The sequence below is a fragment of the Miscanthus floridulus genome, chromosome 19 (assembly GCF_019320115.1).
Source record: "Miscanthus floridulus cultivar M001 chromosome 19, ASM1932011v1, whole genome shotgun sequence".
NCBI lineage: Eukaryota > Viridiplantae > Streptophyta > Magnoliopsida > Poales > Poaceae > Miscanthus > Miscanthus floridulus.
Genome location: NC_089598.1, coordinates 1,151,834 through 1,169,232, shown reverse-complemented (window position 1 = coordinate 1,169,232; position 17,399 = coordinate 1,151,834). Strand labels below are relative to the sequence as shown.

General features: G+C 43.5%; 1 protein-coding gene across 1 annotated transcript; it reads left to right on the top strand.

The window, feature by feature from the left end:
* Positions 1-4,547: 4,547 nt before the first annotated feature.
* Positions 4,548-17,199, top strand: LOC136528708 (uncharacterized). The gene is made up of 11 exons (XM_066521685.1): positions 4,548-4,575; positions 13,987-14,406; positions 14,676-14,731; positions 15,294-15,365; positions 15,779-15,861; positions 15,957-16,005; positions 16,225-16,286; positions 16,570-16,659; positions 16,733-16,806; positions 16,887-16,945; positions 17,153-17,199. The coding sequence occupies exons 1-10, from the start codon at positions 4,548-4,550 to the stop codon at positions 16,904-16,906; spliced, it is 954 nt and encodes a 317-aa protein (XP_066377782.1). The 3' UTR covers positions 16,907-16,945; positions 17,153-17,199.
* The last annotated feature ends 200 nt before the right edge of the window (positions 17,200-17,399 follow it).

Below are 17,399 nucleotides of genomic sequence, written 5' to 3'. Positions count from 1 at the left end.
ACACAAGTGCACAATGTGATACACTTGGTGGTTAGCACATTTGAGCAAGGGTGAAGAAGATAAAGTTGAAAAGGAGTTTGTCACACTGGTCATGCAGTGATCGGACACTAGGATCCTATGTCTAGTCAGTGGAAGCAGCGAAGACGCTGGTGTCGGTCTTCGATCGTACGCTGGGTCACTGAGTGATCGGACGCTGATGGAGTGCGTCCGATCCTACTGACATGGCAACACACATTGAAGAAGGTGACTGACCGGACACTGGGTGAGTCCGGTCAAGGGTGACCGGACATGTCCGATCGTGAAAACCCATTTCTGGACTCTGATATTGTTTCTTCTCACGCAGTGAAGCGCAAAGACAAGACCTAGCTTCAATACCAATTAAAAGGATCTAGCAATGCCTAGAGGGGGGTGAATAGGCGTATCTAAAAATTTACTGCAAATGCTAAGTTCAAATCTGTCAGTCACTGTCGGAAGTCCCGACATTTGGGTCGGAACTCCCGATGTTGTCACAAGGTTCCGGCGCAAACATCAGCAGTTCCGACGCCTACGTGAACTACAAAAACAGTGCCAAATTTAACTTTGCGGATAAATAATCTTACAACCTCACTTCCTAGTGGTTTGGTGAAGATGTTGGGTCACTCCCTTGATGCCGTAATGCCTCCAAACCGTAGATCGAGTCCAAACCCTAAAATGGAAGTTTGGGAGAGAAAGAGACAAACACATACAAGTAATCTCTAGCAATCACAACAACAAGCACACGGGACACAAGGATTTATCCCGAGGTTCGGCAACCCCACTAAGGAGCTCCTACGTCCTCGTTGTTGAGGTGACCACCAAGGTCGGAGTCTTTTCCACCTCCTTGCCTATCTCAAAGCGACCACAAAGGTCACTTGAGCTTTCCACTAAGAAATCAAAGGGTAATACAAACTTCCCAAGGCTCTTCCACAAGATGGAAGCTCTTGGGCAACACCTAGCCAGCTAGGGGCAAAGCCCCAAGAGTAATAGACGCAAAATCAACCAGCTTGATGAAGAAATCAAGTGCTCAAGCTTGCCAAAGTGATGCTCTCACTTAATCCACTCTCCTTTCACTCAAAACCCTACGGGAATCAAAGATTAGAGCAAAGGGGGAAGGAGAAGGGTGCTTTAGTTGCTTGGGAGCTGTTGAGCACGAAGTGGATCAGCTGTGAGTCCGTAATGGTTAGAAGTGAAGAGAGGGGTATTTATACTCCAAGTAGAAATCTAACCGTTCAGATCTACGTCGGAAGTTCTGACGCGGATCTCGGGACTTTCGATGTTAACTGAAAACACTGTTCACAAAAGGTCAGAAGTCCACACGTGTAGGTCAGTGTCAGAACTTTCGGCGAACATCAGGACTTCCGACGTGCGCAGTTAAACAACCAGTAAAGCTCCAGGTGACGAGACTCCCGACAAGGCCCGGGACTTCCGACGGTTGGAAGTTCTGACGTACGTTGGGACTTCCGATGAGTGTAGCTAGCTAGCCAGTCAGAACCATAGGTGCCGGGACTCCCGGCATGGGTCGGGACTTCCGACCGTCGGAAGTTTCGACTCACGTCAGGACTTTCGACGTCCACAGTCACCGCGCAGGCTAAGTGACTGGGAGTCAGAACTTCCGGCAAGAGTCATGACTTCCGACTGTCGGGAGTTCTGGCTTACGTCGGGACTTCTAACACCAATAGTCATAGAAAAATAATCAACGTGCTCGTGGAGTGCTAGAGTGTCTCTCATTTGATTTTATTTTAATGCTTGAGCACTCTATCTTCCTCAGACCAACTAAATTTGCATCCCTCTTTATAGTGCGGTGGATCCTAAACTCAAAAACAAAATTAAAACCTTTGGAGAGCGTTTTGAGTTCATCCGCCTTTACAACTTCAAGAATTGAGGGATACCATTTCATCTTTATCAACTCTTTGAATCTTTCATGGGACTAATAGCTGCAATATATCTCATTAAGATCACTTTAGTCCCTAATTTGGATGTCATCAATACACTAAAACCCACATAGGGGGCAAATGCACTTTCAATCTCCCCCTTTTTGGTAATTGATGACAACCAACTTAGGCTTTTATAAGAATGAAAGATTTTAAAACTTTTGAACCCCAAAATTTATGAAGAGCTCCCCCTTGATGTATGCATGAATTTGAATTTCAATTAGAGTCATCTATACATGATTTGCATACATCAAGACAAAAGCTCCCCCTAAATTTTGCAATCCGTGGGGTGCAACAAGTGTGTGTGAACAAATAGATATCCGTGAAAAGAAATGCAATATAACATGTTATTTCACACAACAAATAAAAAGAATACGATGGCCAAGATTTAAAAGTAGAAAATGAATCAACACATGCCATCCAAATACATGCACCATCACAATTAGAGACAAGTACAAGCTAATAAGCTAGATAGTTAATCATGACTTGTCCTACAATCATTCATCACAAACACATATAGATATTTGTCCATCACAAAGTGGCCACCACACGACAAAGTGCTTACATGCTAAGGGTTTTAAAAGTCTCCAAACAAAATAACCAACTAACTTATTACAAGATATCAAAGCCTAACACTCCCCCTTTGTCAACAAGTGCCAAAAGGGGTAGGCCACATGAAAAACCTACTACTCATCGTCATAGTCATCATCTTCATCTTGGTCACCGTCCTCACCACCGTCATCATCTTCATCATCATCCTCCTATATGTATTCCTCATCTTCTTCAGTCGCCTTCCCCTTGCCATGCGGGTGAGAAGTGGCATCATCTTCGTACGCCGCACAAGCCTCATCATATAAAGCCAACGGGTCATGGGAGGTACAAACGGCGGCGGAGGAGAAGATACAATCCTGGCATGCTATTCCAACCAATATAGCCTCTCTTGCATGTTGTGCTCACGTTGAGCACTAGCACAACACTGTCCAAACATGTATGTCATTAGGAACTTGAACTTGTTGTTCTTCTTTCTAGAGGAGGACAAAGAGAGGGGCTCGGCACTAGAAGAGCGAGCAGCAGCAATAGGTGTCGAAGCACCATGGCAAGAGCGAGAACCCGAAGCACCTTTCCCTTTAGTTTTGGCTGCATCAGCTTTCTCCCTGAGTTCTCTAGCAGCAATGATGGAGGTCTTGTTGGATATCTTGAGGAGCTTTTGCTGAGTGTCATAGGGAAATCGGATGTTGGATACTTGCTCAATGACATGCATAATGTACGGTGCATAGGGAAGATGCTTTACTAGATCCTCAGTAGCATCATGTATCTTGTTCCAAATGTATCTGCTGATGGAAAATTTCTGGAACTCATCGCCAAATCGTGGAAGCACCTTCTGTGAATCATCACGAAGGTAGGTGGAGTCACCGACCTTCAGATACAAGATCTGTCGCAAGATGTTGTTCAGAACATAATAGTAGGGCTTCAGAAACACTGTCTGTCCATCAGCTGTGTGGCCATCAAGATACATGTGTTGATACTCCTCCAAAGCAAGATCCTCATACTCAGTCAACTCAGTGGCAGTCCGGTCACTGTGACTCAAACCAAGAAGGAGAGAGAAAGTGATGAAGTCCACCTTATAATGCTTGCCTTCAGTGGTCTAATGAATAATGTCAACAGCACCTATAGGGTCTCTCTCATGATGATAAGAAGCATAAAACTGATAGATTAGCTCATTGTTCCAATGCTTCCTAAACTCTAGCAAGTAGGACAGTCCCATTGAGTGTATATCCCAAACCATCTGCTCTAGCTCAGGCTCCTTGTACTTTCCAAGAGAGTATGCATCAATGCACTTCATCTGAAGGACCGGTGGCTCCCTCTTCTTCAAAAACTTCCAATATAGAATGGAATCATAAAAGTCATAATGGAAGCGCTGCCAGAAATGATACTCAAGTCGTAGATCCTTCTCGTCCTCAGCATAAAGGTTTCTTCCCCTATTGAACTTGATGTCCTTAACCCAGTGATGATAGTCCATAGGTAGAGGAGGAGTCCATCCACCAGCAGGATTTGGAGCCATGGCGGGCTCCCGCATGATCGGTGACACACCCGTGAATGGAACAAGCTAGGAGACAAACCTCGGACCGCTAGTCGGGGTGCGAGTCGGTGGAGCAGCAATGGTGCGTCTGGCATGGTCAAGTGCTTCCTCTTCTTCATCAACCATCGACACATCCCCAACAGGGGCAGGAGCAGTAGGAGGAGGAGCGGTAGCCGATGATCCTTGATTGACATGGCAACGGGCAGTACGGGAACCAGCAGCACCACCACGCTGGTATGACACCTTGGTGCAACAAGATGGCTTGGGAACAGCAGCACGATCTTGGTTCTTCTTGGAACGCTTCTCCTGATGACGCGAAGGACTTCCACCGTCCATGACTGCGAAGAACACGAAGTGGAACTTAAGAAATAATACAAGGAGATGCGAACGAACATTGAGAAGTGAAGAAATAGGAATGGAGTGGTCACCCTAGGGTCGGGAGTTCCGGCCATACTCGGGACTTCCGACAGCCGGAAGTTCCGGCCTAACATCGGGAGTTCCGATGGTCAGAACCTCCGATGGCTTCTGGGACCTCCGACACCCAAGGTAACCATCCCATTCATGGGGCTTCAAATCATGACACACATTCATCCAAGGGAGATAGAGGAATAGAGAGGGAGAAAGAATAGAGGCAAAGCGCAAGGTACATTGACAGAAGTAGGAGATGGAGAAAAACAAAATCACAGGCCATGAACAAATCCACGAGCGCGAGTACCACCACCAACCGAATCTCCACCACCAATCTGAGGAGGAACACCAAGGCACGGGTGGTGGAACGAGGGCGAAGAAAGCGGAACCTCCGACGGCACAACCGAAAAGGAGATGGCACCGGAACTCCTGGTGGCTGAGAGGACGATGGAGCCATGAGCAGGCGACCGAGGACGGTGCAAGGACCGAGGGCGGCGCAAGGACGGCATGGAGAGGAGAGCGGGGCTACGGGAGGGAGGGGAGGGAGAGAAAATAACCATAGGAGACTGGACCGGGCCGAGTAAATGATACAGTGAAACAGTGCGGCACGGTCAAAACGGACAACGCGGCGGTCAAAAATCCAGATCTGCGTCGGAACTCTCGGCTTACGTCGAGACTTCTGGCCGTCGGGACTTCCGACGTAGGAAAACAGGAAAACATCTCAACCTGCACTCACTCTACCTTGTGGGGCAAAAATACGATGGACACTAACATTTTCACAAGTGACTAGATTTCATTCAACCAACACAAAGCAATAGTCACTCATGAAAATTATAAAATAGATTTTAAAAGTGTCACACAATGTTTTCTTAATTCTTTTCTCCTAACTAGATCAAACAAAATGTTGGTGCAAGAAATCAAGTCACGTTACAAGGATCAATGATATTTAGTTTACTCCTCAAAGCACAAAATCTTGACTCATCTAGGGGCTTTGTGAAGATATCGGTTAATTGCTTTTCGGTGCTCATGTGATGAATGGTGATATCTCCTTTGGCTTCGTGGTCTCTCAAAAAATGATGCCAGATGTCTATGTGCTTTGTTCAAGAGTGGTTTACAGGGTTGTTTGCCAACTTAATGGCAGTCTCGTTATCACACAAAAGTGGAATCTTGGTTAACTCACATCCAAAGTCCTTTAGTGTTTGCTTCATCCAAAGTAGTTGGGCACAGCAAGCGCCGGCCGCCACATACTCAGCCTCAGCGGTGGACAAAGCAACGGAATTTTGTTTCTTAGAGCTCCAAGACACCAAGGATTGACCAATAAATTGGCAAGTCCCGGTAGTACTCTTTCGGGTTACTTTGCAACTGGCATAATCCGAATCAGAGTAGCCAAGTAACTCAAAAGTGGAGCCCTTAGGATACCATAAGCCAAGATTAGGAGTGTGCACCAAATATCGAAAAATTCTCTTAACAGCCATCAAATGACATTCTTTCGGACTAGCTTGAAATCTTGCACATATGCACACACTAAGCATAATATCGGGCCTAGATGCACAAAGGTAAAGGAGTGATCCAATCATGGAGCGATATACCTTTTGATCGACGTCCTTTCCTCCTTGATTGAGATCAAGATGTCCATTGGTTGGCATGGGTGTCTTGATGGGCTTGGCCTTGTCCAAGTTAAACTTGTTCAACATGTTGTTGGTGTATTTGGTTTGACTTATGAACGTGCCATCCTTGAGTTGCTTGATTTGAAATCCAAGGAAAAACTTCAACTCTCCCATCATGGACATCTCGAACCTATTTGTCATAATCCTACTAAATTCCTCACAAAAAGCCACATTAGTACTACCAAATATTATGTCATCGACATAGATTTGGCAAATAAAGATATCATTATTGACTTTGCAAGTAAACAAAGTTGCATCGGCCTTTCCTATCTCAAAACCTTGTTTGAGTAGGAAATCCTTTAACCAAGCTCTAGGGGCTTGTTTGAGCCCATAGAGCGCCTTGTCGAGCTTGTAGACGTGGTTTGGATACTTGGGGTCTTCAAAGCCCGGTGGTTGCTCTACATACACCAACTCGGATAGGGGGCCGTTGAGAAATGCACTCTTCACGTTCATTTGATATAGCTTGAAGTCATGATGGGCGGCATAGGCAAGTAGAATACGAATTGATTCTAGCCTAGCCACCGGTGCATAGGTCTCCCCAAAATCTAAGCCTTCAATTTGAGTGAATCCTTGAGCCACCAACCTTGCCTTGTTCCTCATTACCATGCCATGCTCATCTTGCTTGTTGCGGAAGACCCACTTGGTTCCAATCACATTTTGCTTGGGCCTTTCCACCAAGGACCAGACTTCATTCTGAGTGAAGTTATTCAACTCCTCTTGCATGGCTATCATTCAATCTGGATCATCAAGTACCTCTTCCACCCTACGAGGTTCCAAAGGAGAAACAAACAAGTAATATTCACAAAAACTTGCTAAACGGGAACGTGTAGTTACCCCTCGTCGAATGCTCCCCAATATGTTATCAACGGGATGATCCTATTGAATGGATTGATGCACTCTAGGATGTGGCACTTGAGTTGATCTTTGGATAGGGCCATCATCATCATCATGGTCATGATCGATTTGAGGATCACAATCATGAGCTTGTGGAGGGTTAACTTCACTTCTTTCTTCATTGTTGAGTTGTGGTTGAGCTCGCTCATTGTTGACACCATCTTCATGAGAATGACCTTGTGCTTCATTTGATCTCCCATCTTGATTATTTCTTGTTGCAAAAACTTTACCATGTTCATTGGATGAAACATGATGAATGGTTGGATCAAGATCATCATGCACAACATGGTCTTCATCTTTGTCTTCAATGGGCTTTACTTCACCAATAGCAAGCTTCTTGATTGCTTCGTGTGGAACTTCTTCATTACCTATATTCTCAACATTGACTTGCTCTTTTTGAGAGCCATCGGTTTCATCAAAAGTCACATCTACCGCGATTTCAATCAAACCAGTGGTTTTATTGAAAACATGATATCCATGTTCGTTAGTACCATAACCAAGCATGAAACCTTCATCAACCTTTGGTGCAAACTTAGAGCTTTTGGATTTCTTGTTAAGTATGAAACACTTGGATCCAAAAACTCTAAAGTAGTGCACCTTAGGCTTTTTACCGGTTAGAAGTTCGTAGGCGGTCTTTTCTCTTTTCTTGTGAAGATATAAGCGGTTGATAGCATGGCATGCCGTGTTGACCGCTTCTGCCCAATAGTTGGTTGGAGTCTTGTATTCATCCAACATTGCTCTTGCGGCTTCTATGAGCGTTCGATTCTTCCTCTCCACAACACCATTTTGTTGTGGAGTGTATGGAACCGAAAACTCATGCTTGATTCCTTCTTCATCAAGAAACTCTTCAATGTTGGTGTTCTTGAACTCCGTCCTGTTGTCACTTCTAACTCTCTTGATTTTGATATCAAACTCATTTTGGGCTCTTCTTGCAAACTTCTTGAAGATACCTTGGACTTCACTCTTTTCATGCAAAAAGAATACCCAAGTGAAACGAGAATAATCATCAACAATTACAAAACCATATTTGTTACCAACAATGCTTATGTAAACGATGGGTCCAAATATGTCCATGTGAAGCAACTCCAATGGCCTCTCGGTTGTCACAACATTCTTGACGGGATGTTTAGCTCCAACTTGTTTTCCTGCTTGGCATGCGCTACAAATCCTATCTTTCTCAAAAGAAACATTTGTTAGTCCATGGATGTGTTCACCCTTTTGAAGTTTGGCCAAGTTCCTCATCCCAACATGGGCAAGTCGGCGATGCCATAACCAACCCATGCTAGATTTTGCCATTAAACAAGTCTTGGGATTTACTCTATTTGATGTGAAATCAACTAGATAGAGTTTCCCTTTTAAATGACCCGTAAATGCAATAGAGGAATCCTCCCTTCTATAGACTTCCACACCCTTATCTGTAAAGAGACAATTGTAACCCATCTCATAAAGTTGTGAAACGGACAACAAATTGTATTTCAACGAATTTACAAGTAAAACATTGGAAATAGAATTATCATTTGATATAGCAATTTTACCCAAACCGAGGACTTCTCCTTTTCCATTGTCACCAAACACAATATTTCCACTTTGATCATGACTTGGTTGGAATGATGTGAACATGTCCTTCTCTCCAGTCATATGATTGGTGCATCCACTATCCAACACCCAACTTGTTCCACCGAAGGAATATTCCTACAAAGATAAATTAAACTTTTGTTTTAGGTACCCAAAAAGATTTGGGTACTAGGGGGTTAGTTACATAAAACTTGGGCACCCAAACACTCCTCATAATTTCCTTTCTCTTTTGGGCACCAACATATTTAACCACAATCTTGCCATCCTTGCCCCAACAACACATGTAGTCACTAGCATAGCACCGTGGAAGTGGTGCTTGTGGCTTGGGGACATTGGAATGCTTCGTCTTAATTGTCTTGTTACTTGTAGGTTGGATCTTTGGAATGTAGACCTTGTTGTTGGCCTTGCATATTAGCTCATCAAGAGCATCGCCTTTGTTGAACTTCACACAAGGCACACCATTGATCATGTTCCTTCCATTGGCCTTTCCATCATACCTATTGTAGCCAATGCCTTCCTTGATTGATGGGTGCCTTGATGACTTGTAGATAGTCTTATTAGATTGCTCTTGACACTTGCACCCATTCTTCAATATCATCTTCAACCTATGAATCTCCTTGTCTTTCTTCTCTAACTCAACAAGGTTAGTTGTATATGCATTCACATCAATTTATAGCATCTTTTACAACCATCACTAGTGGAGACATTAGAGTCTTCGGTTGCCTTAGGAGAAGATGAAGTGCTAGCCCAAAGAGTACTATAGTTTAGCTCAAGATTTTGATATTTTTCTTCCAAGCTTGTGAGGCTTTCTTGAGCTATACTCTTCTCATTCTTGAGTCTAGATATTTGATCATTAACCGAGAAATGTTCCTTAGTCAATTTCCCAATTGAGTCATTGGCTAAAGACAATTCAACGGTTAACTTCTCAACCTTCATCTTTTCCTCGGTGATAGATGCTTCAAGAGAAAGATTTTTCTCTCTCTCTCTTGAGTGATTATATCTCCTTGCATCCCTAAGCATCTATCCCTCTTCTCTAATTTCTTCATTAGTGTTTTTATTTCAGTGAAGGCCTTTTTACCAAATTTCTTTATCATGGTTGCTTCAATTTCTTCTATGTTATCATCACATCTATCATCCTCATCACTAGAGGAAACGGGTGTAGTATGTACCTTCTCCCCTTTTGCCATGAGACAAGTTGGGGTGTAGTAGTCGTTGTCGATGAGGTTGGAGAAGAGCCTCGGTGGTGAAGATAGGTTAGAGAAGAGTTTTGGTGGTGAAGTTGAGTCGGGGGAGATCATGGTCGGTGAAGAAGAGTGGTGAATGGCGATGTTTGCGGCTCCCTTCTTCTTCTTCTCATCATCACTTGAGTTACTATCACTTGACTCCCATTTCTCCCCAAGATGAGCTTCGCCTCTCTTCTTGCCTTTGTTCTTCTTGTCTTCATCCTTGTCGTGCTTGTGCTTCTTTTTCTCATTAGGACAATCAGCTATGAAGTGACCGGTTTGACCACATCCATAGCAAAATCTCTTTTTGAACCTTCTCTTTCCATCACCATAGGTCTTACGGTTGCTTTTCTTCTTCATAAACTTTCTAAGATTTCTAATTACAAATGCAACCTCCACATCAGAATCTTCTTCTCCACTTGAGGAATCATCCTTCACTTTCTTCTTCTTTTCTTGACTTAAACCTTGACCTTCATGTTGTTGAGTAGCTTTAAGGGCTGCACTCTTGTTGAATCCCATTGCATTAGGATTTTGACTGTGAGCATTGATTGCATCTTCATCTAGACACTCATGATGCTTGAGTTTTAAAAGAACTTCTTGAGGTGTCATCTCATCATAACCGGGTCTTTCCATGATCACGAACGCTAGCATGTTGTTCTTAGCTCTATAGATTCTCAACATCTTTCTAGCAACCTTGTTGTCATCCCATTCGGTGCTTCCAAGAGCTCTTATGCGGTTGACCAATGCCATGAGCCTATCAAACATGGATTGTGTTGTTTCATTTTGTAAAAATACAAATCTTTCCAATTCACCATGAAGTAACTCAATGTTGCCTTTTCTCACACTTTTATCTCCCTCAAATGATACTTTCGAAGTATCCCAAATTTGTTTTACACTTTCCATTCCATTCACTTTTCTAAACTCATCCGAAGCTAGGATTGACACAAGCAATGCTACGGCTTGTGCATTTTGATGGAGGTTGTGCACTTCTTCCAGAGTTATCTCTCTATCTTCATCGGTAGGAATCATCACACCAACATCCACAACTTTCCAAAGTCTTGCGGCAATGAGATGCATCTTCATCTTGTAAGACCAATTGGTGTATCTTGTTCCATCAAAGTGAGGTGGCTTGCCAATGTTGACGGACGGAGTATGTAGTGTTGAACCTTTTATGAGTTGTCCATAGTCAAAACTCATGTTATAATATATTCCCTTTCCATGAGTATGCTCTCCAGCTCCAATATCACTAGCGGCATCTTTGTTTGCTTCATTCTTGTCACTAGTGTCATTCTTGCCACTTATTGCATCATCAACCTTCTTGCTCAATTCTTCCTTCATCTTGCTCATCTCATCTTGCATCTTTTTCATTTCATCTTGAAAGAGCTTGGCTTGAGCACTCATCAACTCTTCAGCTATTTTCTTGGCCATTTCGACGGCAACAACTTACATCTTGTCGGACTCCGATATTGTTTCTTCTCATGCGGTGAAGCGCAAAGAGAAGACCTAGCTCCAATACCAACTGAAAGGATCTAACAATACCTAGAGGAGGGTGAATAGGTGTATCTAAAAATTTACTGCAAATGCTAAGTTCAAATCTGTCAGTCACTGTCAGAAGTCCCAACGTTTGGGTCGGAACTCCCGACGTTTTCAGAAGTTCCGGCGCAAACGTCAGCAGTTCCGACGCCTACGTGAACTACAAAAGCAGTGCCAAATTTAACTTTGCGGATAAATAATCTTACAACCTCACTTCCTAGTGGTTTGGTGAAGATGTTGGGTCACTCCCTTGACGCCGTAATGCCTCCAAACCATAGATCGAGTCCAAACCCTAAAATGGAAGTTTGGGAGAGAAAGAGACAAACACATACAAGTAATCTCTAGCAATCACAACAACAAGCACACGGGACATAAGGATTTATCCCGAGGTTCGGCAACCCCACTAAGGAGCTCCTACGTCCTCGTTGTTGAGGTGACCACCAAGGTCGGAGTCTTTTCCACCTCCTTGCCTCTCTCAAAGCGATCACAAAGGTCACTTGAGCTTTCCACTAAGAAATCAAAGGGTAATACAAACTTCCTAAGGCTCTTCCACAAGATGGAAGCTCTTGGGCAACGCCTAGCCGGCTAGGGGCAAAGCCCCAAGAGTAATAGACGCAAAATCAACAAGCTTGACGAAGAAATTAAGTGCTCAAGCTTACCAAAGTGATGCTCTCACTTAATCCACTCTCCTTTCACTCAAAACCCTACGGGAATCAAAGATTAGAGCAAAGGGGGAAGGAGAGGGGTGCTTTAGTTGCTTGGGAGCTGTTGAGCACGAAGTGGGTCAGCTGTAAGTGAGTCCGTAACGGTTAGATGTGAAGAGAGGGGTATTTATAGTTCAAGTAGAAATCTAACCGTTCAGATCTACGTCGGAAGTTCCGACGCAGATCTTGGGACTTCTGACGTTAACTGAAAACACTGTTCACAAAAGGTCAGAAGTCCGCGCATGCAGGTCAGTGTCAGAACTTCCGGCAAACGTCGGGACTTCCGACGTGCGCAGTTAAACAACCAGTAAAGCTCCAGGTGACGGGACTCCCGACAAGGTTCGGGACTTCCGACGGTCGGAAGTTCTGACGTACGTCGTGACTTTCGACAAGCGCAGCCAGCCAGCCAGTTAGAACCATAGGTGTCGGGACTCCCGACATGGGTTGGGACTTCCGACATCCACAATCACCGCGCAGGCTAAGTGACTGGGAGTCAGAACTTCCGGCAAGAGTCATGACTTCCGACTGTCGGGAGTTCTGTCTTACGTCGGGACTTCCAACACCAATAGTCACAGAAAAATAATCTACGTGCTCGTGGAGTGCTAGAGTGTCTCTCATTTGATTTTATTTTAATGCTTGAGCACTCTATCTTCCTCAGACCAACTAAATTTGTATCCCTCTTTATAGTGCGGCGGATCCTAAACTCAAAAACAAAATTAAAACCTTTGGAGAGCGTTTTGAGTTCGTCCGCCTTTACAACTTCAAGAATTGAGGGATACCATTTCATCTTTATCAACTCTTTAAATCTTTCATGGGACTAATAGCTGCAACATATCTCATTAAGATCATATTAGTCCCTAATTTGGATGTCATCAATACACCAAAACCCACATAGGGGGCAAATGCACTTTCATCGTGTTTCGCTGCAGGATTCGTTTGTTACTCTTGGTGGTTGCCGCCACCTAGATGGCTTGGAGCAGCAAGGATCATCGAGCGGAGGTTGGTGATTGTCTCCGGCTCCGATCGTGGTGATTGTGAGGGGTTCTTGACCTTTCCCCGTGGAGAGCCAAAAGGTACTCTAGTGAAGTTCTCATGGCTTGTGTGATCCTCATCTTGTGTTGGTTGTGCGGCACCCTATTGAGGGTTTGGCGCATGATGCCAATTAGCGTGTGAACCTCTAAGTGAGTGAATCGCCACAACGAGGACTAGCTTGCCGGCAAGCAAGTGAACCCCGGTAAAAAAATCATTGTGTCACCATTTGATTCCGAGGTGATTGGTCATCATCGTTATTTATTCTTGTGATTGATTGGCTCCTTCCTTGACACGGCGGTATAACCTTCTTGCTCACTCTCTTTACATTTACCGCAAACTAGTTGTCAAGCTCTTTAGTGTAACTAGTTGTGAGAGCTTGTTAGTTTGATTAGTGTAGCTCTTTAGTTAGCTTTTGAGAGCATACTAACTCAGTGTAGTGTCATAGCTATTGTGTGGATAGAAATTATATAAACTAGAATTGTGGTAGATGGCTTGCTATTTTAGTAGGCTAGCGCAACACTTGCTTCGCCTCATAATTGTCTAACCGGTTTGTTAAGTGTTGTTGTAGAAATTTTTAATAGGCTATTCACCCCCCTCTAGCCATTAGGACCTTTCAAAGCTGTGCTCCACTCCGGTTGACACTAATCCAAAGGTTGCTGCAGCCGATGGCGCCCTGTGTCCGGTGCTACAGATTTTCACAGTCTCGCTGGAGCCCTACAGCAGTACTTGACGTTCACCCGGCCGGATATTGCATATGCCAAGTCTAAATTCATATGCACAACCCCCGTGAGCCTCACCTTGCTGCTCTGAAGCAGATTCTTTGCTATGTTTGAGGCATTCTCCACCTTGGTCTCCTGCTGCGACCGTCTACTTCGACTGATCTTGTTGTCTACACTGACGCTTATTGGGCTGGTTGTCTAGACACATGCAAGTCCACCTCATGCTATGCTGTGTTTCTTGGGGACAATCTCATCTCTTGGTCCTCCCAGCGCCAGAACACGGTGTCAAGATCCAGCACTAAAGCCGAGTATCGTGCGGTGGCCAATGGAGTTGCTGAGGCCTCCTGGCTGTGCCAGCTTCTTCTGGAGCTGCATGCTCCTCTCCGACACGCCACACTGGTGTACTGCGACAACATCAGTGCCGTCTACATGACCTCCAACCCGATTCAGCATCAGCGAACCAAGCACATTGAGATCGATCTTCACTTCGTTCGGGAGCGAGTTGCCATTGGTGACCTTCGTGTTCTGCATGTTCCGACCTCTTCACAATATGCAGACATCTTCACTAAGGGCCTTCCCTCCTCAGTGTTCATGGAGTTTAGGTCCAGTCTCAACGTGCAGAGTGGCTGACGATCCGACTGCGGGGGCGTGTTAGAATAGCGCCTATGGGCTGGCTAGGGTGCCTCTAGGGATTGTATGGTAGATGATCACTGAAATAGGCAAGGATCTCTCCGTTGATTGGGTGTAGTCTATAAACCCTTTACGATCCTTGCCTATATATTGTACTCCCTGTACTCTCATCAATCTATCAACAGTTTTTAAGAGACCTATTCGCTCTCATTGTTATTGTTTAAAGAGGCCTAAATTTCATGAAAAAATCACACTTTACAGGTAAAACAGAATATATCTATGCTAGAGTCAGAGAGTCTGCTCGTTTTGCTGATGAGGTTATTTCTTATCCTTCATATTTTCTTGACAGAAGATTATATTGGGTACCTGAAGTAGGGCCTTGGTTGATCAACAGGGTTTTCAAGAGTTAAAAAGTTCTTCCTCGTATATTCGTTGTGTTTATTAAAAAAAAATGGACGGAGGCACTGGATGTCTGGAATGAGAATGATACATATTTGTTGCATTTTGCTAGGCTTTCTTAGAGCAGCTTGCTTGTATTCGGATCAACATACTAATGTAGTCATTCAATTTTTTGAATTGTCAGCACCAGATGGCAAACTCTAGTGTCTAAACAGATCAGGTGCTTCATCCAATTTATCATTAGTCAACCTCCACAATTGTAATAAACTGGGTGCTATGTTTTCTTGTGCAAAGAATTAATAATACAAGAAGCTATCGATGCTTAGCAATAATTACTTAATTAGTAAGCACTGTGTTCAGAGTCTAGTCCGTGTCTTCCAGTGCCTGGCTCGACATGCATGGCTTGGCATATTCTTTTCTATTTCCTGGCAGTGTGTATTTCTCTGCTTCTGTCCATTAATTGTAGCATGTCAACTGCAGGTCCTAACTGAAGATATACCTACTATTGTTTCTGGTATTTCATTTCCCAAGTCGATGCGCTGGAACTCCAATGTATGTGTACGCTGAATGGCCTTTATGCTGCCAATGTGCTATTATGTTCGAGGGATCCTAGTCATCTATCAAATGATCCAATGCCATTATAGTTCCAAGTTAAACTGATTAATCATGTGTTTACTTGTATCAACAGAACTCGTAACTTAGTTGTTGCTAGTTCTATTCTGTTGTTTCACCTAAGGGGGAGAGCCTTCCTGAAAATAATACATAGATAAAAGGGTAATATACAGAATGAATGCTTCTTGATAATTATGTACCTTTGGTTAATCTTGCATAAATTCTCAACAATAGTTACTTCTTTACTTTTCTTTGGTGAGGACAATAATTTCTTTCATTTGGGCAATGAGCTTTACAGATCCCATTACAAGTTCAATGTGCATGCCACTCACTCTAGATTATTTAACTCGCAGATTGTTTTTAGTCGTCCAATACGCTGGATCCTGGCACTTCATGGCGGTTTTGTTGTGCCATTTTATTATGCTGGCATCTCAAGGTATACTACATTTTGTATTAATTCAGACCTTGTTTTATCATAAATTTTGAGCATTATTGTTTCTATCAATTAACAAACAAGATTTGCATTGGCAGTGGGAATCAGTCATGTGGCCTTCGTAACCCTTCTTTGGCTAATTTTAAGGTACTAATTGGATTGTTTGTTTGTATGTTTCATCTATTTTGCCTCTTTTGTCACTTCTATCTATTTTGCTTCGTATATATGTTACTTCTATCTTGATGGTTGTCTTTTCTGACATCGTCCCTTCTCTTGTATCGTACATAAATAAAATAACTAAAGCAGCATACTACCGGCTCATCATATGTATCATGGAAGTAATCCGAATTTTTTCTCCAATTTCAGGTGGAAACTGCAGAATCATATTTACGTGCTGTGGAAAAAGCTGGGATCTTGATAATACGCAGGTGAGATGAGTACATATAGGTTGTTCATACACAAATATGTGATCCACAAACTCATTTCCTTTTTTTATTAACAAAGTAATGTTTTGTTTGGAGGTTTCTTAACATCAAATTTCAATCTCACGCAATATTTGTCATTGAAATATGGGTTTGAACTTTTGATCTTGGTCAGCTTTAGTAGCTTGCATAAAGCAGGGAAAAGGCTAAATGGATTCATTCATAATTTTTCAAGTGCTCAGCACTCCAGATGTTACTGTAGTAAGTTTCATAAAATATTCCACTGCAGGAGCGGGAGGAAAAAGTCTTGCATGCCTCTACTGTATTGGCTGAAGGTGTCGGTGGCGATTTCACTGCGCCTGATAGCTTGCTGCAGGAGGTAGATGTCCCTTTCTTCCATTTTTTATTTTGTACCTTAATATTTATTGTCAAAAAGTGAAATTCACCCTAAGATATTTCAAACCACATTATGCAAGTTATCAATCTTGTGGAGGCGCCCATCCTTGGTCTACCTTGTTTTATTGCTGTGAGAGATTTTCCTCCATCATATATTTGACAATCGAGTAATTCCTTTTTATCCTTTTGTTTATCTCACTTTTCTCTTAGGTTGCCAATGGTGCAATTAGCGAGGAAGTTGTCCGCAAAGGGAATGAAGCTGTTCTCAGGTTATCCAAAGGCCCTATGATGATTTTATAAACAAGTTGTGGCATGCATTGCAAATTCAAGTTCTTTGCATGAACAACAATCACCAGTCAACTAAATAGCATTATGTTTGAAGTGTTCTTTCTGTGCCCTCTGAATTTTTTGTTCGATTAGAGGACTTTATTTACTACTTTAGTCACCTTTAGATCCTGAATTGACATACAATGCAGGGCAAGGTATGAGGACGCCAAATTCTTTTATAAGATTGATACACTAAGGGCCTCTTTGGCAGGGCTCCGGCGGCTCCGGCTCCCACCCCTGTTCACCTGTCGGCCGCCCACGGGCTGACAGGGGGCTACTGTTCACCGGAGCCGTTTTTCTCTCTCCTCCTTTTCTCTCTCACAGACACCGCCGGAGCCGGAGAAGCTCGTTTTTCGGGCTCCGCGGCTCCGGCTCCCCCTAGCACTTATCGGCCCG

What these genes read in the sequence shown, in the direction of transcription:
- LOC136528708 (XM_066521685.1), top strand. Translation starts at nt 4,548, where the DNA reads ATGGCTTCTGGGACCTCCGACACCCAAG. An exon ending in CTGCTCGTTTTGCTGATGAG is followed by an intron (nt 14,732 to 15,293) that starts GTTATTTCTTAT and finishes TGTCAACTGCAG; the next exon opens with GTCCTAACTGAAGATATACC. An exon ending in GTCTACCTTGTTTTATTGCT is followed by an intron (nt 16,807 to 16,886) that starts GTGAGAGATTTT and finishes CTTTTCTCTTAG; the next exon opens with GTTGCCAATGGTGCAATTAG.